The 26261-nt window shown below is 43.6% G+C and overlaps 1 protein-coding gene across 1 annotated transcript in view; it reads left to right on the forward strand.

Annotated features, from left to right (window-relative positions):
• LOC126235657 (cytochrome P450 9e2-like) overlaps positions 1-26261 on the forward strand; it is a 77823-nt gene that overhangs the window by 978 nt on the left and 50584 nt on the right. The window contains exon 2 of the mRNA XM_049944372.1: positions 22828-23212. Coding sequence (XP_049800329.1) covers positions 22828-23212 — 385 coding nt within the window. The remainder of the gene's footprint in view (positions 1-22827; positions 23213-26261) is intronic.

Here is a 26261-nt window from a genome sequence, read left to right on the forward strand (position 1 = left end):
AGTGTCTGTAATTCCTTCCTTTTACTGTTCACACGACCTGGGAGGAAGTTGTGAGAGCTGTTCGTACTTGAAACTGCCTACTGTACGGGCTTGAGTTCTCTCGCTATGCTTTGCCAACGCCTCGAAGGGAAAGGGTGGCGTTCGCTACGCTCCGCTCTCTTGTACCTCTCTGAAGCTCTCTGAAGCAGGGTATTTTCCCAGATAGACTGAAGTATGCCATTGTTAAACGACTGCATAAAGACGGGGATACGTCTGATGTCAACAACTACCGCCCAATCTCTCTTCTTACTGCCTTCTCCAAAATTCTTGAAAAAGTAATGTACTCTAGAGTAACGTCACACCTTTGTAAAAATAAAGTTTTAACAAAATGTCAGTTTGGTTTCCAGAAGGGTTTTTCAACGGAAAATGCTATATATATATACTTTCACTAATGAAATATTAAATGCTTTGAGTAACCGAAAGTCAGCCATTGGTATTTTTTGATGTATCAAAGGCTTTTGACTGTGTAAATCATGGAATACTTCTCGATAAGCTCAAGTGCTGTGGTATAAATGGGACAGTGCTCAAATGGTTTAAATCATACCTAACTGGAAGACTGCAGAAAGTTGAAATAAACAGTTCACATAATATGCAAAAAACTGGTGATTTCTCAAACTGTGGAACAATCAAGAATGGGGTGCCGCAAGGTTCGGTCTTATGTCCTCTCCTGTTCTTAATATATATTAATGACTTGCCATTCTGTATTCATGAAGATGCAAAGCTTGTACTTTTTGATGATGATACAAGTATGGCTATCACACCCAACAGTCAAGAATTAACTGGTGAAATTGTAAATGATGCTTTTCAAAAATCAATAGGTGGTTCTCTGCAAATGGGCTCTCATTAAACTTTGACAAAACACAGTATATACAGTTCCACACAATAAATGGAATGACTCCATTAATAAATATAGACTTTGATCAGAAATCGGCAGCTAAGGTAGAATATTCAAAAATTTTAGGTGTATGCATTGATGAGGGGTTGAACTGGAAAAAACACACTGAGGACCTGCTGAAACGTTTGAGTTCAACTACTTATGCTATTAGGGTTATTGCAAATTTTGGCGATATACATCTGAGTAAATTAGCTTACCACACCTATTTTCATTCTCTGCTTTCGTATGGCATCATATTCTGGGGTAACTCATCATTGAGTAAAAGAGTGTTCATTGCACAAAAGCGTGTAATCAGAATAATTGCTGAAGCTCATTCAAGATCATCCTGCAGACACTTATTTAAAGAGCTAGAAATATTCACTGTAGCCTCACAATATATATATTCACTTATGAAATTTGTTATTAACAATCCGAACAAATTCAAAAGTAATAGCTGTGTACATGGCTACTAGACTAGGAGAAAGGACGATCTTCACCACTCAAGGTTAAATCTAACTTTGGCTCAGAACGGGGTAAATTATGCTGCCACAAAAGTCTTTGGTCACTTACCTTATAGCATCAAAAGTCTGACAGATAGCCACGTAGCATTTGAAAGGAAATTAAAAGAATTTCCTAATGGCAACCCCTTCTGCTCATTAGATGAATTTTTGGATATAATAAGTGGGTAATTTTCCAACCAACACAAAAAAAAATTAAAAATATTGAGTGTCATGTAGTATTTTGTGTAATGTAATATCTTGTATAGACACCTTTTATTATCGTGACACGTTCCACATCATTACGATATGTCGTATTCATGATCTATGGACAAGTACTAATCTAATATAGTCTTGTCACTGCGGAGCGAGCGCTGATTCGCCGATTGAAAGCCAACGGAAGATAACTAAATAATCGTACATAAATAATACGTCTAGTTTATCTATAACTTCCTTTTTAAGTTGATGTGGAGTATGTGCACGAATCACAAAATTTCCAACACGTCTACATTGACTTAATTTTTCCTAACTACTGCGAAATTGTGAAATATTGATACAATGTTCCAAATATAATTTTTTGTGTTCTGTGAACATAAATTAAGAAGACAGCTGACAGTCGTGTTATTAGCAGACAGGAGTTGACGGTTTTACAGAAAATGAGACCATATCTGCTTGATTCTGAAAGCGAGGAGAGGAAAAAAGGTAGTGTACACAGGATGATTCACGAAGATATGCAAATATTTTAATATGTTATTTTACAAGTAAAACTAAAGAAATAAGTTATATAAAAATAGGTACGCAAATGTGTAGTTAAGGAGTTACGTCTAATAAAAGATTTTGCCTGAAATTTAGCAACTTCGCTGATATGAAGCCATCGCAAAACTGTAGGAGGTTCAAGTAAAGTACGCTTTCCGATTATTTTGTTGTTATTGATCTGGTGAATCTAATAAAACATGTCCCAGACGTGTATCTGCAGTAGTTTTGCAGAACACTCAGCGAAGCATATAAGTAATAATTGTCCATTTTCTGGTACATTCCTTTCAACTCGTGCTTTGATTCACTTAGAAGTACTATGTCATATGCGAGACAATTGAAGTTACCGTCCATCTCTGCACCAGCCCACTCCTGTTGCCTACACTCTTATTACTTTCTCTAACATGACATGAACAGAACACATGAGAGAGCATCCCCTTGTCTGAGGCCTGTCTGAATCTCGAATGTTTCTGATGTGGCTCCTCGGAAACTTTCTGCTGCCTTTGGCCCTTCCATACACGCTTGCACCATTCTCACTAGCTTCTCAGGGATTCTTGTTGTGGATTGGCAAGACAGCCAACCCACTATGAGAGGAAGCCGAAAGGCGCGTGTTTTAGCTCACGCAGGCTGGCCTGAGGTCTGGAACAGGTCAAGGAAATGAGACTAACAAAAAACGTACGTAGCTGCTGGAATACTTAACTTTAATCCATAAATGGTGAACATCGCTCTTGACGGTACATGTTTTACAGCATCAATAATAACTGGTAAGGGCGCTTTGCTAGGTCGTAGCAAATGACGTAGCTGAAGGCTATGCTAACTATCGTCTCGGCAAATGAGAGCGTAATTTGTCAGTGAACCATCGCTAGCAAAGTCGGCTGTACAACTGGGGCGAGTGCTAGGAAGTCTCTCTAGACCTGCCGTGTGGCGGCGCTCGGTCTGCAATCACTGATAGAGGCGACACGCGGGTCCGACGTATACTAACAGACCACGGCTGATTTAAAGGCTACCACCTAGCAAGTGTCGTGTCTGGCGGTGACACTACAATTCTGAAGTCACGTATTGCATTGTATAGGCTATTTCTGTAGATGCTGTCATATGCACGTTGAAAATCGACGAACAGGCTGTAGGTATCTTTATCATATTCCCAGTGTTTTTCAAACATTTGTCTTCGTGTGAAAATGTGAGCTATTGTCGATAGATTTGTTCGAAAGCCAGCTTGGTACTCCTGTATGTTGTTCTCTATGAATGGTTGCAATTTTCTCAGGATAATGATGGACAGCAACTTATACGTTACATTCAACAAGCTAATTCCTCTGTAGTTTCCGCATTCCATTTTGCTTCCCTTCTTGCACATTGGGCGCTTTATAGAAAATTTCCATTCTTCTGGCAGTGTCTCCTTCTCGCATTTCAACTGGATCAGTTTATATATCTCTAAGTGTAAGCTCTCACCTCCTTGATTAATTCTGATGTTATTCTGTCCTCCCCTGGGGCTTTGTTGTTTCTGAGTCCTTTGATTGTGATCTTCACGTCTTCTTCACTAACTTCCAATTCTTCTTCATCTTTCCTTTCCTCCGTAGTGTTTGCTGGTAATATCTCATCCGGGTGCTTAAACAGTTCTGAGAAGTATTCTTTCCATCTTTCTACAATTCTTTCGTTGTCATTTATCAACTTTCTTTCCTATCTCTAATGAAAAAAGGTGGCCTCTGAAATCTACGTTTCCGACTTTTTTGTATGGAAGAATTGCCTTGAGTTCTTGTTTTGGCTCTCTGGCTCATCTTGTTCTAGCAAACTGGTCAGATATATTCTCTTCTCTGCCCTTTGGATTCGCTTTGTCTCCCTTCTGATGTTTATAAAATGTTCCCTTTTCTACTCATTCTCCCTGTCAGCTAGCCACTTCTCCCTCACCATCCTTCTCTTTTCTGTAGTCTTCTGGCATGTCTCGTTGAACCATTCCCTCTTCTTCATTATCTTCTTTCTTCCAAATATATATTCCGCTACTCTTAGTACCGCGGACTTTATTTCTTTCCACCTTTCCTCCACGTTCTCTCTTGTTTCCAGGGTCTCTAGGACCTCAAAACGGTTTTTGATTTCTATAGCATATTGTTCTTTAATGGCACTATCTAGTAGTTTCTCAACATTCAAAGCAGGTTCTAGTGTCCCCTTCTTCTTATACATGTAGGTGAACATGAGTTTAAGCATGCACACAATGAGGAAGTGGTGTGACGCACAGTCGGCTCCTCTATACGACCTCACGTTCACGACTCCATGGCTGTAGCGCCGGTCCACCAAGATGTGATCTATCAGGTTGGTGGTTCTTCCATCTGGTGAACAGCACGTTCCCTTAGGTATTCTCTTGTGTTTGAAGTAAGTCGAACTTACTCTCAGGTTCTTTGAGATACCTAAGTTGACCATCCTCTGACTATTCTCATTGGTCTCATCATGCAAATTGTGCCTTCCTACAGTAGGTATGTAGAATTCTTCTTTTCCTGTTTTCTCATTAAAATCTCCCAGCACTACCCTGATATTTCTAGTTGGTGTGCTCTCAGTTGGTTTGTTCTAGTTGGTCATAGAACTCTTCCTTTTCCTCATCTGTTTTATCCTCAGTTGGGGCATGAACATTGATGAATATGATGTCTGACACCTGGTTTCCAAGTACTATGTAGGATATTCTCTCGTTAACAGCTTTGAATTTCTTCACCGAATTTGCTGATTTGTTGTGTATTACAAAACCATCGATTCGTGCTTATCTACATATTCGCCGTAGAGTAGAGTGTATCCATCCTCTTTGTGAGTTCCTTCTCCTAACCATCTTGTCTCTTGTACCGCCACCAGGTCCAGTTCATATCGGTTAATTTCTGAGACCATAGTCTGGATTGTTCCTGGTGAATACAGGCTCTGAACATTCCAAGGTCCAAAATCAAAATTTCTAAACCGTATACCGTTTTTCCTTTGCAGTCTTCGTATTCCACTGTATCCATCCCCGTCCGCTGAAAGTTTGTGTTTCGTAACAAAGAGTTTTTTACAGGACTAGGTTGTTAGCCCAATGCCCAACCCTCCTCCTTTATCCGGGCTTGGGACCGGCAGTGGCAGTTGCGAGGCAAGTGGCCGCAGGCGGAGTTTAGTATGGTAATATCATTAACAAATTCTTCAGGAGTATAGCTAAATTCAGTTTCTTTGCCACACGTGGCTGTGAAGTTTGTAAAACAGAATTTCATCGTTTTGTGTCTCGCTATTGCGGCCGAATGTTTGAATGCTGTCGCTGCAGTGTATGCCAGTTGGGCGGACAACTCACTGTAGGGGAGACAGGGACACGGTGGAGCACTTCTTTCTTGATTTTTTTGCAGGTTATATTTGAAGCATTTCCATTAATCTTTTTTGTGTGGAAACATTGGTACATTGCTTCAGCACATTTGCACCTAAGTAATTAAGACTTCTCACTGCTTGTATATTCATAAAAAGAACATTAGCACAGAAATACCACGTGGCCCAATCTACCCCACCTACGGGGCAAGGTGGCCCAACAGTTGTGATTTTATTATTTAATTTGGTTACGACATTGGTTATTTAATTGAAAATATATCGACTTTAATAGTCACAGTTCATTTTAACACAAATGCTTACAGCTTTATCACAAAAACTACAATAATACATCGTGTGATCGTTGTTATATTAACAGTTTGACAGAAATGTAAATCCAGACTATTGATCATTCTTCTTCTGAACGCCCGATAAGATCTTCACGTTTCGAAGATTCACAAAAAAATGCTTTCACGTCAGTTTTAAGACTGGCAGATGTGCTCCCGGTTACAGCTTGCTTATTGAATCCATTCATCACCTGGATTATTGTGAGAAAATGGTTTAAGACACGTAAGACACAGTGTGTCCTCATCCACGTCTTCTCCATCTTGGACAAGCTTCTTAGAAAAGCCTATTTCGTTTCTGCGCTTTATTTGAGGAGTTTTTTCTATCTAATTGACGGTGACTATGCCAAATAGGTTTTATTTTCTGTCAGTGGACACCTGTTGTCCGTGCGTCTGAAAATATTGCTGAAGTTCTGTTTCGTTTGTTTGCTATCATTTTCCGTGGTCGCATTTACTCAAATGGCCTGAGAGGAGTTCGGATGCACGGCTGATCAGGTGATGTGACGTTTAACTTAACAGGTGTTGTTACTGACAGCATAGGCCTACCATTGGGTTCTTGAACAGTTGAACGGTCAGTTTCAGCGATTAAACCACAGCCAGCAGCTTTAGGACCAGGGTAATCTCTCATGTACGGAGGTAATGGTTAAAATAAAAAATAAAAATAGGCATTGCGTTAACCTTAGCTGTTTAAAATCAATGCAGGACACAATCTGCTTCCCTAAAAATAGCTTTGGATGTGATCTAGACATTGACTACGTTGAAATTATTACACAGGGGCAGCCTACTTACTTACAGAAAGACAGCGAGGCAGGTCGGGCGTGTGGCCCGACGTGCCCCAAATTCAGTTTTAGAGAATCCAGCATTGAAGCAGGCGTGGGACTGCGGCTGGTCGTAGACTTGTAGAAATAAGGAACACGAACAGCCGCAGTTTTGTAAAATACAGGGTGATTATAATTAAAGTTTAACTTTCAAAGCGCTGTAGAAATAACAGCACTGGTCAGAATGACGACAAATTGCAACTGAATATTATCCGAGAAGGGGGGAAACGTATGGCAGAAAAAAAGTGTGAAAATTGATCAGTAGACGGCGCTGCATGTGTCACAATACGTAAGTAAAAACACCTGTCATGTGCACGGCCCATTGAAGTTGGTATAAACACGCCGGGTACACGGCTTTTCCTCCTTTCGCGTCTGCGACTTTCGTCGTGACTGTCGCAATGCAGGATCGCGCTCCGCTTGTAAAGCTGTATTAAAAGAAAAATGACTGTGCACGCGTCGCTCTGCAGAACTTCCGGGCACTGAAGGAGTTAAAAAAGGGCGTTAGTACGATGACTGCCTTGGGTCTGGAGAAAATGATTTGGAAATTCGAAAAGACGCGTTCTTTAGGTGTGCAACCTGGTAGATGGAGAAAACGAATTGATTCGACGTCAGAGTAAGCAGTGACCACAACAATGCATGAGGAGACGAGTGATGGTGTGCAAACGTGTAGTGCGCGGAGAATTGCCCAAACGTTGGACATACCCAAGAGCACGGTGCTTGAAATCCTACGAAACATCATTCTTTGCTATCCTTTCAAAATTACCCATGTGCACGAGTTGCTTCCAGTTGACCTGACAGCAAGAGAAACGTTTGCTTTAGAATTTCTTGCTCTCATGGAAGTGGACAATGACTGTCTGTTGAAGATTTTGTGGACAGACGAAGCCCACATCAGTCTGACAGAATATGTCAATACACAGAATTGTCGAATATGGGCAAAGGAAAATACACTTGCAAATCAACCAGTACCACTTCATCGTGAAAAGGTCACTGTGTTGTGCAGGTTTATGCCATTGTTTATCATAGGGCCATATTTTTTCGAAGAGACAGGTGCTTCTGGTCCCGTTACTTGTACCGTCACTGGTAAGCGCTGTGAATGTCTTTTGCGCAACCCTATCGTTCCAGCTCTCCAAGAGCGTGGATGTGTGGATGGGATCATTTGAATACAAGATGGTGCACCTCCGCACACTGCAAACCCAGTTAACTGGCTGCTGAAGTGCCATTTCAGAAATGCTGGAATTATCAGCCACCATTTCCCTACAGCCTGGCCGTCCCAATCACCTGATCTTAATCCGAGTCACTTCTGGCTGTGGCCTATCTGAAAGATGTGTTCAGTGTTCTGATAGCAAACTTAGTTGCATTGAAGGCACGCATTGCACAACACATTCTGAACGTGACCCAGGAAACACTTCAATCAGTTGTGGAACATGCTGTTTTTGAATTTCAACTTGTTCCAGGGAATGGTGGACAGGATATTAAACATATTTTGCTCCAGTCACTCGTAAATTAATAATCCGATTTCATTTTGATTGATTTCTTTTCCTTTATTGTAATTTCCATTCCCCATCAGGGGCAGGCTGGCAGCAGCATAAGCGCTGCTCTTCAGCCAAGAGACATAAATAGACAGGAAGACATATAAAACAATGTAAAGAAGAAAACACGGCGGAAAATAGAAACAAAACGTAGGCGGAACATAAGAAAAGAAAGCATAACAAGCGGTGACTGTAAAACGGAGATATAAATCTAAAAAAGTATTTTACACAAAAAACACAGACTAGATTAAAAGGCACCAGGCAAAGTACAGCCAGAGCATAAAATGTTGCAGAAAGATTAAAACAGCCACGTGATGGATGGTGTAGCACGGAACAGTAATGGGCAATAAACAGGTCGAGCACACAATTAAAACCACGTCACTAGATCACACTGTATAACACAACACTAACGCAGCACACTGATAACGAATAAAAACCTGGCAGGATCTACAAGGATGGGGGGACAAGGGAAAAGGGAAATGGAGGTGAGGAGGAGGGAAGAGAAAGGGGGATGAGGTGGGGTCGCGCCGAAGGAGAGCTGGGGAGGGAAGGGACAGGAGAGGAAAACAGCCGAGGAGGGGGTGCAGGGAAATCCACTCTGGGAGGAGGAGAGGGAAGGGGGTTACAGGTTACAGTTGGAAGGAAGAGTAGAGATCATGGATAAGTTCAACATCTGGGAGGGGGAGGTTCTGGGAATTTCCCTGATGAAGTAGATGAAGGCTGTGGAGGTGGAGAGAGGGAGGGATACAGCGATAGAGATGCGGCAACAGGTGGGGGTGGAGAGGAAGGAGGAAACCAGGGGGTGGGGGGATCAAGCCTGCAGACAGTGTAAAGGATGCGGAGATGTTGGAGGAAAAGGAGGAGGTGGGGGAAGGGGATGAGGACATACAGGATTCATGTGGGGGAAGCAGATACAGAAGGCAAGGTGGAGCAATGGCGTTCTAGGATTTGGAGGGCCTTATAAAAGCGGGAGGGGGAGGCAGAGATCCAGGAAATGCCGGCATAACATAGGATAGGATGGATGAGGGATTTGGAGAGGTTCATATGAAGGAACCACTGGTTACACCAAGTGTTAGTGTTGAACTGCTCAAGGTGGGTTTGGAGGGTGCGTTGCTACTGTTGAAGTGTAGTGTAGAGAGCCTGGAATGCGGTGTCATCAGCATAATGGAGGAGGTGGACAGAAGAGGTTGGCTTGGGCATATCAGCAGTGTACAGGAGATAGAGAAGAGGGGAGGGGATGGAGCCAGGGGATACCAGCCACGGGATAAAAGATACAGGAGTTGGTGTCACGGAGGGTAACGTAGGATGGATGGCGTGAGAGGAAGGAAGCAACCAGATGCACAATATTGATAGGCAGAGAGTTCTGATTGAGGCTTTTTATGCGGTTTTTGGCCTTAGGAAAATTAAAACACTATTTTTCCCAACCGATGTGATATGGCCTTGCTGTGGTGGATGGACTTTCGTAACTAACAGTATCACGCCTGTAAACCCATGCACACTGAGTAGTACAGTTTGTTTAATGTCACACGTACACCTTAGGCACTGATGTATGATTCATTTGTCACTTGTAGTCGACCACTATTAAATCATGATGCTAACAGCGCCATCTATTGCTACATTTTGTAACTATGTATTTTTCTTCTGCCATACATTTTCTCCCTTCTTTGACAATATTCTGTTGCAATTCGACGTCATTCTGACCAGTGGTGCTATTTCTACAGCAGTTTGAAAGTTTAACTTTAATTACAGTCATCATGTATATTAATTACATAGCCAGTTAGGTCACTACATTATTGTCATCTTAAGGCCCCAATGCAAACTGAATGGTGTTATCCAACTCTCAGTGCATTAGCACAGGTATCATGCATATTCACTGGTGTCATCGATTTCTGTTCACCTGATGTGAGCATTCCTGCCATCTAACTTCAACTGCTGCAATATTACAAGGACACAGTTTTTCCTTTCTTGTCAAGATTCCTGTCTCCTCAAATTTTACCAGGTATTTCAAAGTAATAGGGTAAGTGGTTTCCAAGGACACTTTTGATATCAAATTGATATGCAAAATGATTAAATTGATCTATTAATTACCCCCCACACTCACCCAACCCCAGATAACATCCTGGGTTTTCGTCAGCTGGTATGTGGTTCCCCACTCCCTCCTCATCCCCTCTTCGTTCCCCTCCTACCCTACTTTCGAATTTTGGCTGAAATTTAGAATTTTGGCGAGAATTTCAGAAATGGGCCCCAAGGCTGTGCTGAACTATCCGACCGGCCACACGGTAATTGGCGGGAAATTCAAAATGAGGGCGCCGTTGCACTTCTGGAAGGAAAGCCCAAGTGCACCCACAACAGACTTATACCATTAGAGGTGCTTGAAATTGGCAGTAGCCCCTAGGAATGCAGCGTCTGATCATATCGGCGATACAAGGCAGGCCCAGAGGCTCTGCAGCCTCAGCTGCAGTCAGCATGAAACGACAGACTGGAATGTCCAGTGCTGCCCAGCAGCAACAGCACAAGCAGAACAGGAACAAGTCACGGAAGAGTAAGTACTCCTGTCTTAATGACTGTGCTTACCGTCGTGTGAGGGAGATGAAGTTTAGATGCTGCTGTTATCGCATGTAACAGTTTTCCTCCTTCACTCATCAGTGAATGCAACGCCCCCAGCCTGTCAGGATCTGCAGCTGCTATGTGCCCCAGCCTGGCTGGACCGACAGCAGTGGCTGCGTCCTGGAATCCTGTTGCGCACCTGGTCACCTTGCTGGAGCAGGACAATGAGCTGTTATTATCAGCTGAAGACACCCAGCCAGCCCCTGACTCACAGAAGTGCACTGTGGGTCCCAATTAGCGTGACACAGGTTTGTACTGGACCATGGGCGTCATCACAGAATATTCCTTGATACGGCATGGACAAAGTGAGGATGTAGTGGATGAGAGGATACCGGTTAAGCCATGTGGACACTACTGCTCACTTCAGTTTATAATTTAACCGCTAGTGGTTCGAAGCATTTACACATTGGTATAGAAGCATCTGCAGATAGAGCCTGGCGTGTTGTGACAGAGATCAAGAATGCAGCTAAAAGTATTAAAGTACGATTTATGGAGGTGGAATGGGATGAAATGTGGCATGGAAAAGCCACCATCAAGCAGCAGTTGACCACCGAGTGTCATCCGAGCCATCTCCCTTTGGACATTTACTGTGCTGCTCTAACTCTATCCATTACAACAGTGTACAATGACTCTACACTCCATGTGAAATTGGTTGGCACATCCATTTATCTACAGCACTCCATCATAGCTTGTTCAGTCTGCAGATGATGAAATTCATATTGTCGGAATGACTGAACAGATGGTTGCCTTGTGTTAAAGCTGTGTGTAGGGGTATTGCAGAGTATCTCCACACAAACAGTGTGCATGTAGACAACGTCGAGCAGTGTGTCAGTATGGTGTCAAGGGAAACCAATGTACAGCTAATAAGTTTGAGAGAATTACATGTTGAATTCTGTGCTTACAAGAAGGCTTTACTTTCTATGTTCTGTACTGGTGTTAAGATAAAGAAAGAACCTGTTGATGTAGTGCATCCCATGTATAATTACTGAATAAAAATGTGTACGTGTATGTGTTTTATTTGTTACCACTATAGCTGCTGCTACCAGTATTTCCACTGCAGACATGCAACAGCAGAAAATTATGATATTTAACTAAATACTCCATGAAAGCCCATTGCACGTCAGTACTTGACGTAGTCAGTATCATGGCAGGGCATAGTGTTCGTCATTCTCTATCAAAACCCGTTCCATGTCAGTATCTGAAGTAATAGGTATCATGGCAGCGAGAGTGAAGCATGAAGACTTTGTTGTAAGGGACTGGAGCTGTTACGGCGTGCAGGAAGACCACAAGAAGAATGGCATATTCCTTCCTGACTCCATACGACTATGTACAATAATTGTAGGTCCATTGAACTGTGGCAAGACAGATGTTCTCACGCCACTGCTAACACATGCGGATGGAGTCCACTTCGAGCATGCACGTGTATTTTCAGAAACACTGTTTCAGCCCAAATACCAACTTTTACAGGGGATATTGTAGGGTGTAGATGGTGTGACATACACGATAGTCAGCGGGAGCAGTGATAACCTTTCACTCGAAAACGTAAAGTCAAACCCAGTGTTGATATTTGATGATGTCGGTGTGGAAAACCAGGACCAAATTCGACGATATTTCTGTTTTGGTCGCCAAATGGCTGTTGATGTATTTATCTGAGTCAGACATATTCCAGAATCCCGAAACACCCGCAGAGGGACAATGCGAAACTAATTATAGCATTCAAACAGGTCAATGTGAATTTAAAACGAATTTACCAGGCTCACTTAGGAACCAATATGTCGTTGAATGATTTGTAAAGTTATGAGCAGATTGCTGAAATCACACACAGTATGGGTTTCTCATTATTGGTAAAATAAGAAAGTTGAACGATGGCAGATATAGAGCGAACTTCCAAGAGTTGCTATATATATGGCCGTGGGAACAGGTCAGTACATTAGTATACACATCACCATGGATAAATTCGCATGCATGCTGGGAGCTCAATATGATAGGATGGATGTGCACAGACAAAACATTCGCTCGTACATGGACGCGAAAATTCATACTATTAAACATAAAGTTGAAGGTGAACACAGGGAACTAGAGATGTATTGCCATACCCTTCTGATACTGAACAGTACATTGAATCATCGGGTTAATGCAATCGAAAAGAAAGTAGGCGACTTAATTGTAGGGAAAATAGCTGTCACGGAGAAGGGGGTGCAGCATAAAAGAAGAAGAGCAGATATATAATACCTCACACTGCACAGATGTTCGGTTAGTATTCAACCACATGTCGACTAAGCATGAAGGCCATTCGAGAGAAGTTACGGTTGCTGATACTACAGCATTTGAAGCGGGAACAGAAACTGTGAGAAACCTTTAAACCCGTTGCTGAATCCCCGAATAAACTATCACCGAAATTCCGCAACGACGACAATCACACTATGGCCAATTTCATTAACCATCACAGCGACACTAGGATAGACAAAACATCTGATGTCAGTGAAAAACAATACAAGTTGGACATGCAGCCTGTAACATTAAATGAAAAATCAATATGGATAGGGGATACGAAATCTCAAAGAACACTTGGTCTACTGAGCCTTATTATCCTAACTCGCACAAAAACTGCAAATTATCCGCCAAAAGATCTGGAAATGTAAAGCGAAACAGAGCCTTTGGCTGATCTGCACAAGAATCTGAAAAGCTGAAGCAATGTGAAATACAAGTCTATTATAAAACCAATATTGGTTGGTGAAAAAAGTAGCATCAGTGATAGTATTGACATTCAGCATAAAATAGTGAGTAATCGACTCCCAAAGTATATATATTATAAAAATGCTAGTGAGCTAGTAAATCGGCTATGACTTCGTGGCATCAGCTACCACTGTAATATAGCTCATTCGAATGAAGTTTTTTCAATAATTTCTAAGCTTAGAGGGAGAGGTATCACTGAATATGCAAGAAGCCTGTAGTTCACGAACTGCACAAACCAGCATGCGAAAGATATCTTCGTAGATGTATTATGATTAAAGGTTTGGACGATCTGAGGAAGGCAGATCTTCTAGACACGTGGGAATATTCACTTGTAAATAACGGATTCAATACATTTTAATGGTCATTCATACTTATTCTAAATTGGCCTGGGCAGTACCCATGAAAGCGAAAACAGGGAAGGATTGAGTAATTGAACAAGCGGGGACATATCAAATCCCAGAAGGTCTTCAAACAGATCACGGTGGCGGGTGTTAGAATAGACATTTCAATACAGATTGAGCGGAAAGGAATACATCACTACTCGACATTCATCCATCTGAAGGCGAGTATTGTGGAAAGGCTGAATAGGGCAGTGAAATTGCAAATGTGGATGCTATTCAATCTTCGTGGCTCACACAAATGGATCGATATCCTTCCGCAAATAATTGCGCAGTATAATCGAAGATCAAGATAACAGACTTCTTGATACAGCATACAATCGTATTAAAATGTTAGATCCACGCAAACAGCGATTTAATGTAGGTGATTTATTATGTATTTGAAAACACAAGACAGCATTTGACAAGTCATACGTGACAAACAGATCAACTGGGATATTCACAGTTTCCAAAGCGCGGAGAACGAATCCTAGACCCTATCTCAAAAGGACAGCAGTGGTAATGAAACTGCAGGATGCTTTTACACAGAAGAGTTATACAAAAGCTCAAAACCAGACGTGTATCTCATAGAGAGGGTCATATTGCGTCAAGGGAATAGAGCGTCAGTTAAATGGCTTGGTTATTCCACATCACAAAACAGCTGGATCGATGCTGACGGATTTCTATACAGGGTGATCTTTTCCACCATGTACAATTTCTAGGGATTGATTGATTAGGGGATATGGAACAAAAAAGGTCTAATGAACTTATGTCCAGAAATGCAGGGTTTCGATGCTAGAGACCATTTACTCAGTCACACTTTGTTACAGAGACTGCAGTCTGATACGTGCTGTAGCACGCAGCCACACTCACAGTATGCGTGGTTTCCTCCTAGATGGTTGTGCTGTTCCTCGTACATTGTGCCCTAGCGCCCTCTCCTGCCATAGCTATTGGTAGTGTTGTATCCTATTCACTTCTCTTGCTGACTCAACTTGTAACGTATTGATACAAGATTGTACACAATGGTAGGCATCCTTAGTTTTTAACACCTTCATAGTAATAAGCACGGAACCTTGCATACATGTCAAATGCTAGACTGTATACACTCTGGTCCCACTGTATCAGTAAATTGTCGTACAGATAGAATTCTGAATTCAAGTAGACCCCGACATTATTTAATTTACAGCTGTCGAAATGATCCTCATCTGCCACAGTGAAGTGTGGCATTTTCCTTATAATTTGTCCTATTGAGCTTGTTGAACGTATGAGTTGTTATCCGTTGCACTCCTTATCAGAATAAGTTCCTGTTTAGCATCCATAATAATTCGCTGCAGGTCCTCGAAGTAACCCATAATTCTTTTTAGAGGTACTCTTCTGCTGTTCTGCCCATAGGCCCGTCTATGAACCATGCTACATTTTCTAAACCATTCAAATCCGAGGGTGATGGCGAGACATACGTTTTAAGGGTTGACGCTATGCCTGCATTACGTGTACGATAAATCTCTACCCCCTTAAGTTCATATCAGATTTCCTGGGACAGGAATGCCAAAGCATTACGTGTAAGCATTGATCCCACTGTACGACTGCCATCCTGTTTCTTAAATTAGCCATCCAAATACATGAAACTCTTGCATGGAAGAATTAAAGCGTTGTAGTGCTGGATGACAATCCTAATTTAGTCGTTCTTGTTAAATGTCGTTGAAGCAAATGGTTTATGTGAGGAGTATTGCTGGCCTGCGATTTGCTCATCATAGTCCACTGCTTGGATATACTGAGCGACGGCGCTTCTGCTGGCAAGTGATGTGTTCTGCACTGTGTGGACTGCTTTTATACCTTACGCCCATCCTGTCTTAGATGTACTCGTATAATGATTTCCTCATCACGAAAGTCGACAGGTTGGTTACTCTTGCCCACAACACGCAGTTCAGGTAGCACAATGTCTGTACTGTCACTGGAAAGTATACAGTGTTGGTAGGAATTTGAACAATCTTACACCCTGCTCCAATTGAAAGGATTAATCCGCAAATTGAATGAATCAGTCCATCGTTGAAATATGAGTTCGTTGCAATGTTACTGTTGTGGACTGGCAAGACAGCCAATCCACAGTGACGGGTAGCCAAAAGGCACGCATTTAAGCTCACGCAGGCTGGCGTGAGGTCTGGAACAGTTAAAGGATTTGAGTCTAGCAAATAAAGTACGTAGCTTTTGGAATACTTAACTTTAATCCATAATTGGTGAACATCGGTCTGACTGTACATGCATCACAAGATAAATAGCAAATGATAATGGCGCCTTGCTAGGTCGTAGCAAATGACGTAGCTGAAGGATATGCTAACTATCGTCTCGGCAAATGAGAGCGTAACTTGTCAGTGAACCATCGCTAGCAAAGTCGGCTGTACAACTGGGGCGAGTGCTAGGACGTCTCTCTAGACCTGCCGTGTGGCGGCGCTCGGTCTGCAATCACTGACAGTGGCGACACGCGGGTCCGACGTATACTACCGGACCGCGGCCGATTTAAAGGCTACCACCTAGCAAGTGTGGTGTCTGGCGGTGACACCACATTCCTCCCCCGCAAATCGGCGTACGGTTGTGTGATAAGGCTTCCGCCCGCCGTGGGGAGGACCCCATGTTGACGTATGCGACGAGGTGGGGAGCCTAACAACAGGCGAGACTGTGCCACCCGCACCCTGCCATTCGGTCCGAGGGGAGCTAGGAAACGCCTGAAAACCTAGTCCAGGGCGCACGCCAACATGCGGTGTATGCGCCCGTAGAGAGACAGGAGGGGCCGAAGGGTCGGAGCACCCGACGGGCGAAGACGCCATGTGGTCCGGAGAGGGCAAGAGTTCCATATCGGAGGACAGCTGGTCACGGGAAGCGATCGGCGGCGCGTGACCCAGGGAGGCGCCCGGCGGTTGCAGCGACGCGTCCACTGCGGGCGTCGCCGGCGGGAGAACAGGCGGCGGCGCGTCGCCATGGGGCAAAATGGAAGGCAGCGTCGGTAACACCTGGGGATGAGGCGAGCCAGTAGATGGGTCCCCAGGACGCTGACCGGACTGCACCGTCGCTGAAAGCAGACGGGGAGCGGCAGATCCCGTGCGACGACAGAGGCGCAGCTGATTGAGATGCCGACGCACCTCACCAGAGGCCCCCAAAACCAGATACATAGCGCGGCCGAGGCAGCGAAGAATGCGCCCTGCGAGCCAACGCCGTGAACCGCGATAGTGACGATAGTAGACAACGTCGCCCAGAGCAAAAGCAGGCGTCTGCCGCTGCACAGGAACCTGATGCGGCGGATGTAGCAAAGACATCAAGGTTCGATGAGGGCGACCGTGAAGCAACTCAGCCGGCGAGCGACCATCGCGAGGCTGAGAGCGATACGAAGACAAAAAGAGCAATAACGCGTCCTCCAGAGAATGAGACTCTTTCAACTTCAATATCTGTGACTTGAAAGTCCGGACCAATCGTTCCGCGGCACCGTTTGACTGAGGCGAAAACGGCGCGGATGTCAGATGTTGAATACCATTGGCCTTGCAGAATGACTGAAATTCTGCGGACACGAATTGTGGGCCATTGTCGGAAACAATAGTCTGTGGCAGACCTTCAATGCAAAAGATAGCAGATAACGCTTGGATGGTGGCAGATGACATCGCGGAAGACATCCGGACAACAAAAGGAAAATTACTGAATGAATCTACCACAACCAACCATCGAGCAACCCAGAATGGACCAGCAAAATCGATGTGTAAGCGTTGCCAAGGGGAAGTGGCTTTTGGCCATGCAAAAAATTTCTGCGGTGGTGCTGATTGTTGTTCGGCACACGCCATGCAAGAAGAGCACATTTTCCTAATCACAGCATCGATTCCTAACCAAGTACAGTGCTGACGAGCAAGTTGTTTCGTTCGCACTATACCCCAATGTCCTTGGTGGAGAAGCCGTAAGACAGAGGACTGCAACGAACGTGGGACCACGACCCTGGACTGATCATTATCAGAACGCAACCACAAAACACCACGTCGTACAAAAAGTCTCTCCTTGTGAGTAAAAAATCTGCGAACCAACGGATCCCCGATCCGTGACTTTGACAAGGGCCATTGCGTAGCAACAAAACGCAGAACGGTAGCAAGGACAGGGTCAGCAGCTGTGGCTGTAGCTACACGACGAAAATCATTCGGAACGATTCGACCACGTCATCGGTTTCCGAATCAATGAACATACAAGCAAGTTCGGAGGAATCGACTGCTCTATCCTCAGCAACAGGCAAACGGGACAACGCATCGGCGTTTCCGTGCTTAACAGTGGACCGATACAAGATATCGTTGCGGTACTGCGAGAGGAAAATAGACCAGCGAATGAATTTCTGCGCTGTACGTGGAGGTACAGGCGTGTTCGGATGAAAAAGCGATGTCAAAGGTTTGTGGTCGGTGATGATGGTAAAGTGACGACCATACAAGAAATCATGAAACTTTGTAACACCAAATACGAGAGCCAATGCTTCTTTCTCGATCTGTGATTAATTTATTTGCGCAGACGAGAGCAATTTGGACGCAAAGGCAATAGGGCGATCGTGCGATCCATCTTTGTGCGCAAGCACAGCACCGATCCCGAAATCCGATGCAACTACCATCAAAAAAAAAAAAAAAAAAAAAAAAAAAAGGTTCAAATGGCTCTGAGCATTATGGGACTTAACATCTTAGGTCATCAGTCCCCTAGAACGTAGAACTACTTAAACCTAACTAACCTAAGGACATCACACACATCCATGCCCGAGGCAGGATTCGAACCTGCGACTGTAGCAGTCCCGCGGTTCCGGACTGCAGCGCTAGAACCGCACGACCACCGCGGCCGGCCATCTACCATCAACAAAAGGGGTTTCTGGGGATCGAATGGCGTAAGGCAAGTATTGGAAAGCAACGCCGATTTCAACTGGCGAAAGGCGCGTTCGCATTCCGTCGTCCAGACGAACGGAACACCTTTACGGCTGAAGCGATGAAGCGGAGCTGAAATGGAAGAGGCGTGGCGCACATAGCGATGATAATAATTAATTTTTCCCCGCACACTCTGTAGCTGCTTCAAATTCTGCGGCGAATGCAAGTCTTGTATGGCACGGAGGTGCTCGGGACTGGGATGTATGCCTTGGGCATTGATTACATGTCCCAAATATGGTAAGTCACGAGCAAAAAACACACATTTGTCCTTCCACAAGCGAAGACCATTTTGTCGCAAGACCTGAAATAATGTTCTGGGATTGGCTAAATGTTCTACTTCCGTCTTTCTGGAGATCACAATATCGTCCAGATAGTTTGCTGCAGTAGGGACCGACGCACAAACAGTTTGTAGATATTGCTGAAACAATGCAGGGGCGGATGCACACTCGAATGGCAGTCGTTTGAATCGGTACAAACCAAGATGTGTGTTAACTACCAAAACGCGCTGGGATTCTTCATCCACCAGTATTTGCAAGTACGCGTCTGCTAGGTCCAACTTCGAAAAATGTTTACCTGGGTACAGTTTGTCAAAAAGATCTTCCGGGCGGGGTAAAGGAAAAGTTGCAATCACTAGTTGTGGATTCACTGTTGCCTTGAAGTCCACACAAAGTCTCAATGTTCCGGAAAGCTTTTGCAAAATTACTAAGGGTGATGCCAGAGAGAAGCCTGCACACGTTCAATTACACCTTGTGATTCCAAATCGTGTAATGTTCTTGCGACCTCATCACGCAATGCGTGGGGAACATTGCGCGCTCTGAAAAATTTCGGTTGCACGTCTACTTTCAGTTCCAAATGTGCTTTATAGTTCTTAGCGCAACCAAGGCCCGGTGCAAAAATGTCTGCAAATTCTTCACATAGACGAGAAACACTGTCTGAAGGCACAGTCTGGTTCACTGATAGGACCTGATTGACTATAGACAAGTTAAACAACTGAAACAAATCTAAACCAAACAAGTTCACAGCAGAAGAAGAACGAAGTACGTAAAATGACACAAGTTTTGTTTGTCCCTTGTATGTTGCAAAAAGGCTGCACTGTTCTAACACAGGGATTGCTTGTCCTGAATAACTACTTAACATTTGCGGCGCGCAACGGAGGTGTGCCCAGCTGTTTGTACGTGTCGTGATTGATCAGTGAAACTGCAGCTCCGGTATCGAGCTGGAAAGGTATCACTTTGCCGTTAATGTCCAAGTCCACAAAAAGTTTATTGTCCTGCTGACGACAAGAGCGACTGTCTCGCGCAACGTGAACTGACACTGGTACAGAATCACTTGCAACTTGACGGGATTTCCGGCGATGTCGACGCACACTATTTGTGGGACAAACACAGTCACTGTTAGAGAGAGTGGCACTGGGCGGAGTGGAATGAACTATATGAAGTTCCATGGGCGAAGGTTCACGAGCCTGAGTATTCTTGGTACGATTCCGGCGTGAAGCGAAGGGCCTGGAATGGTTTTGAGTGTCCGATCAGAGCTTTTTCTGGCAAACACTTTGAACATGTCCTTTTTTATTACAGAAAAAGCAAATAGCCTGGTGTGACGGGCAATTCTCACGCAAATGTCTAGTAGCACACCGCGGGTATGATTTTAGCACTGCATTTGCTTGCTTGCGCGGCACATGTGGCGGAGAGCTTGGCAGCAGCTGCGCGGACGGGCGCGAGGGCTGTTTACCGTTCCGTGCAGCTCGCCCGGCGGACCGGTTAATGTGACACACGGCTGGTGAAGTTTCAAATGATTCCTGAGCAAAGTCAAGTGTGTCTTGCCGATCCAATATGTCTATCACTTGTTGAAGGGAGGGATTGACTAGTTTCAAAATCTGTTCTTTTATACGAACATCAGAAACGTTCTGTGCAATTGCATCACGTACCATAGTATCTGAATAAGGGAGTCCACATTGACACTCAAAAGCACAATCCCTAGTAAGGCCTTGCAAGGTTGCAACCCACTCCTAGTATCTGAATAAGGGAGTCCACATTGACACTCAAAAGCACAATCCCTAGTAAGTCCTTGCAATGTTGCAACCGACTCCCGATTAGTCGGACCGGCTGTACGTTTTGTACGGAAGAATGTATACCTTTTTGCAACTACATTAAATGTTTCTTTCAAATAAGCATGTAATGCAGACAAAATTTCTTCGTAGGACAGCGTTGCCACGTCGCGTCGGGGAAATAATTTGACTATCATACGGTACGTTTCGACGCCTACGGCGGAAAGGAGAAAAGGCTTCCGCTCATTACCTTGAATTCTGTAGGCGGCGAGATGGAATCCAAATTGGCGTGACCACTCCGTCTAGCTTTCCAGTGCCGCATCAAAAGGACGAAAAGGTGGTGCAACTGTGTGTTGTGGCTGCGGGAGTGGTGGAGCGGCGGCTGCCCCATCGTTTTGCATTGCACGTTGACCCTGGACGAGCTGTCCAAGGGCATCCAATAAGGCCTGCGTCTGCTGATTCTGCAAGCGATAAAATTCGGGCAGTACATCTGGAGATTGTGGCGAAGCCATGACACAAGTAAATCAATATAGGTACGAACGCAGAATTCTCGTCGCCAAAATGTTATGACTTGGCAAGACAGCCAAGTCACTAGGAGCGGAAGCCGAAAGGCACGCGTTTAAGCTCACGCAGGCTGGCGTGAGGTCTGGAACAGTTAAAGGATATGTGTCTAGCAAATAAAGTATGTAGCTGTTGGAATACTTAACTTTAATCCATAATTGGTGAACATCGGTCTGACTGTACATGCATCACAAGATAAATAGCAAATGATAATGGCGCCTTGCTAGGTCGTAGCAAATGACGTAGCTGAAGGATATGCTAACTATCGTCTCGGCAAATGAGAGCGTAACTTGTCAGTGAACCATCGCTAGCAAAGTCGGCTGTACAACTGGGGCGAGTGCTAGGACGTCTCTCTAGACCTGCCGTGTGGCGGCGCTCGGTCTGCAATCACTGACAGTGGCGACACGCGGGTCCGACGTATGCTACCGGACCGCGGCCGATTTAAAGGCTACCACCTAGCAAGTGTGATGTCTGGCGGTGACACCCCACAGTTACACTCAACACGCATTTTACTGACAGGAAGAATATACATGGCCTGATAAGATTTGTAAAATTTACTGGGGTTCGTCTTCAAAATCTGTGCCTTTGTGGAACGCAGTACTAGTAGTGAGCATATTTAACGTTTCTGTTTAAAGTTAGCCCACTGCCCTTATTTCACATATAAGTGTACTGATGTTTGCGCAGAACTCAATCTCGTTTCCAGAGTGTTTTAAAACTTCTTACATCGTATGCATCAAATTCAATTTCCACAATTTGATTTCTACTCTTAATTTCCAGGAGAAATTTATTGTTAGCCACTGTGATTTGTGGGTTGGTGTTGTATGTCTCCTGTCCAATCAGCGTGCCAGCCGCTGTGGCCGAGCTGTTTTATGAACATGTAAGCTACCACACTTAATTTGGAGATGTACTTTCACGAAGATAGCACAATCTCTTCATTTTGCTGCTGAATCGAGCGATTCTCATTAATGAAATAATTCTATTCTTTTGTGTGATGGAAAAATTTTAATTGATTTGGCCACACACTTCAAAGTAAGCTATTAAGTTTTCCTGTATAGGGTAAATTTCGTCAATTTGACTGTATCCCATAATTTATGAATGTAAAAGCAAGTATGATTTACTTAAATTACGTTATACAGCTAATACAACTTGGTCATTTCGTATTTATTGAATTGCAAATGCATAATTAAGTGACTAATCTGTGTTAAAGTGTCTGATTATAATTTGTCTCATGCAAGGACATTATTTATAATGATCCCATGTAATCAGTGTACAGACCCTCCTAAGAGAGTTATCATTATAGATTCATGGCTATGTTAACTTTCAAATAAGCTAATAAATTGTTCAGTACTTATCGTCCCCGTGGGATTACATGGTATCACTAAAACTCAGGAAATGCCTAAGAAGCACTTTCCGTGTTTCCCCACAGATGGCTGTGGACTGCTGGACGTTATGGGTGTCACTGGTGCTGGGGGCCACGGCAGTGTTCATCCTCTGGTGGCGCCGGTACGTCGGTGTCTTCGCCCATCGCAGAGTTCCATACGTGACGCCTCTGCCAGTAGTGGGCAACATGCTGGACGTGGTGTTCTGCAGGAAGTCCATGCCTGACATTCTCAATGACCTCTATCAGAAGTTGGACCCACACCCCTATGCAGGTCTCTTCTCGTTTACGATCCCTGTCCTACTGATTAGAGATCCCGAATTGATACGCGCCATCACGGTCAAGGATTTTGACCACTTTACTGACCATATGAATTTCGTCAATGCAGAAAACAGCAATCCACTCTCACAGAAGATGCTTGTCGCATTGAAAGGTAAGTATTGACTACCCTTATTTTCTCTATGTGGCATATAGTATCTATTTTACCTCGGATGGAAAGTTCCAATGAATTACGTCCCCGCAGATAAATGTTTTTGTTTGTTTTTAGTAAGAAAAAAAGGAAAAAAGAAAATAAGCAATAAAAAAAATCAAAGCTGGAATATCAAAAATTATGAAAATGATATATTGCCACTCACTGTATAGGTGACATGTAGAGTTGCAGATAGGCACAACAAAAAGACTGTAAAAGACTGAGCTTTCAGCCAAAGCTTCCTACAGAAAAGAAAACACACATGCAGGCACATCTCATCCACACATGACCCCGTACCTCCAGCCGCTCTGTCCAGACTGCGCTACTGGTTGTACCTTTTGTTACATTAGTTTCCATATGACTGCCTGCAGCTAATATGTCAAACTAATGGCAAGCAGGTTAATTTCTTTCTACTGAAGTACTTGGTGACAATTGATGAAAGAGGAAACTAGGTAATAAACAGAAAACCTTGTCCTTGTAATTTAGATGGCTGGGGTGCACACATCGAGCAAACAGAAATTCATGAGACCAGTGAACATAAATGGTACCTATCCTATTCCACTGACTATCGTGTATCACCATTCAGTTTGAAAAGAGGCCTCAAGATTACACTAATGCAGTGTCAAAACTGCTCGCGTAATTAATATATTTTATAGAATGTACAGCTATTGGTATTTCTTATTTCTGCAATTTTATGGACTGACTAGAGCGACTGAGAGATAGTGGCCATGTCTGCGCGAGATGATTCTGCTTTTTTGAATGTATGTGTCCTTTTCTGAAGAAGGGTTTGGGTGAGAGCTCAGTGTGTAAATAGTCTTCTTGTCGTGCCTGTCTGCAACTCAACATATGAACTTTACAGTGAATAGCAATCTACTCTTTTCACGATTTTTTGGTAATAAAGAGTTAGCCAATTCTCAGATAATTATGAATTTTTTATCGCCATTATCAAATCGGTTCCAAAAACATATTGTCACGTTGTAACCACAATCAAGTTCAAATACCAAAGAAGGATTGTCAATGAAGGACACTTAGCATTGAAAGCGGATTTATTACGCACATCAATGGGCAGACAGAACTGTCTCTTGGAAACAAAGTTTTTCTGTTTATACAAATATCGAGTATTGCACTATACGCATGCAATGAAAACATATGAAATTTCGAGAACCTTCTAGGAACGAAAAACAGTAAATAAATAAAGCATAAGTTAACACCTTTTCAGCACCTTCCTGAGTTTGCATTAGAACTGCATCTATCCCTTAACTGCTAGCATCAGTGTGAAGTTCTGTATTGTCATTCTCTTCGTACAGTGCAAGAACTGGAGAAGATGTTAGTGCCTTCTTAAGAACACAGAAAAATCTCTCTTGCACTTCTTTCCAGGAAAATTTGGTGTCTCCCTATAGTACTTCTTGCAATGGATATCCCTCAGTAAAGAAGTCATTTATGAATCACCAGTAGTTCGACCACATTTCGAGAAAACCAAGGAGTCAGAGAATATGGCTGCCGTTATTTTCTGTGGATCACAACAGTCTCCAATGCTATTCACTAGCTGCCTCAGGTTTCTCATTTCTTGGGCGACGGAGAGGCATTTCTTTGGATTCAGTTGGAGGCTTCGAGTTGATCACACATTAACACAATTATCAGGTGGCCTAGATGTGTTTCAAATGCCTTTGGAACAACAATGTTGTAATACAGAAAACAAAGACAAATCGTCTATTTGAAGTGTTGAAGCAGGCTGTTTCTCATGTGCTCAAAGGTGGCTGAAGCATAACATAGTTCAGATGGCATAACTTTGAATCACAGAGACAGTCAGATGTTTTGGAGGTACCCTTGTAACACGTCCAGGAGTACGAATGGGTGGGGGGGAGGGGGGCTACCTTATACAGAATTCTCGTTTTGTGACCGTTTCTTATCTTGACCATGCGCCCTGTCCACACCACGTACCTGGTAATCCCGCAGCGGTCGTACTGTTCTGCTCCACACTGCTGCTGGCTTGCCTGAAATTATCCATCGAAATATGCAAACGGGTTTAGGGGAGCCACTCAACGTTAAAACACAACACTGTTCGACGTCTGGTGTGAACAACTATATTCTGAGACGGTTAAAGGAAAATCGCAGGTTGCACTGTTTACATACCAATTCAGAAGTGTTATCCCAGTTAATGGATGGTTCAAATGGCTCTGAGGTCATCAGTCCCGTAGACTTAGAACTACTTAAACCTAACTAACCTAAGGACATCACACACATCCATGCCCGAGGCAGGATTCGAACCTGTGACCGTAGCAGTCACGCAATTAATGGATGACTAACAGTCCACAAAACATCATTTAGACGAGCGTACTGTGGCGCGGCACGTTACTTTTTACCGCCCTGCCAGTGTCCAGCAATGTTCATTTCTCTAGCTAAAAGCTGTAGTAGAAAATACTAGACCACTACTGTCTACTGCAGGTCGCAACATACATAGAATTGTACGGTAAACGGGATGTGGTTAGTACTGAAATAAAAGTTTTAACTTGGCAATATAAATTTTCAGGTGTATTTTTACGATAAAGATCACAGTAAATACTGCCAAGTCCGTACAAAGTGTCTACACAATGTAAAGTTCCCAGGCACACCACCAGTTTATGGTATTTACACCCTATTACTGAAGTTAACAGAATTCACCGGATCGTTTAGTTAAGAAAATGCTCGCTCAAATGTTGTGAACCCTGCTCTACACGTAATACCTGTTCCAGTCGTAGACCGCACAACACGCCACGCGGTTTTAACTAACAGTCAAAAGCAATAGTTTTGATATTCCGTCTGAAATTCCACACGACTTCCACTATACCGTTCACTTAAATACACTTTGTACTACTTCGCGAACTCGTAATTAGCATGTTTCCGCGATTTTACAGTACTTTCGTCGGAGCTGCTTTCAATGACATGTTACTAGTTCGAACCCTCAGCCCCGACTGACTCCTCGATGACACCAGAGGCTTTGTTACCAGCATAGATTGGCGTGAGCCTGCATTTT

Source organism: Schistocerca nitens, chromosome 2 (genome assembly GCF_023898315.1).
Source record: "Schistocerca nitens isolate TAMUIC-IGC-003100 chromosome 2, iqSchNite1.1, whole genome shotgun sequence".
In the NCBI taxonomy this organism is placed as follows: Eukaryota; Metazoa; Arthropoda; class Insecta; order Orthoptera; family Acrididae; genus Schistocerca; species Schistocerca nitens.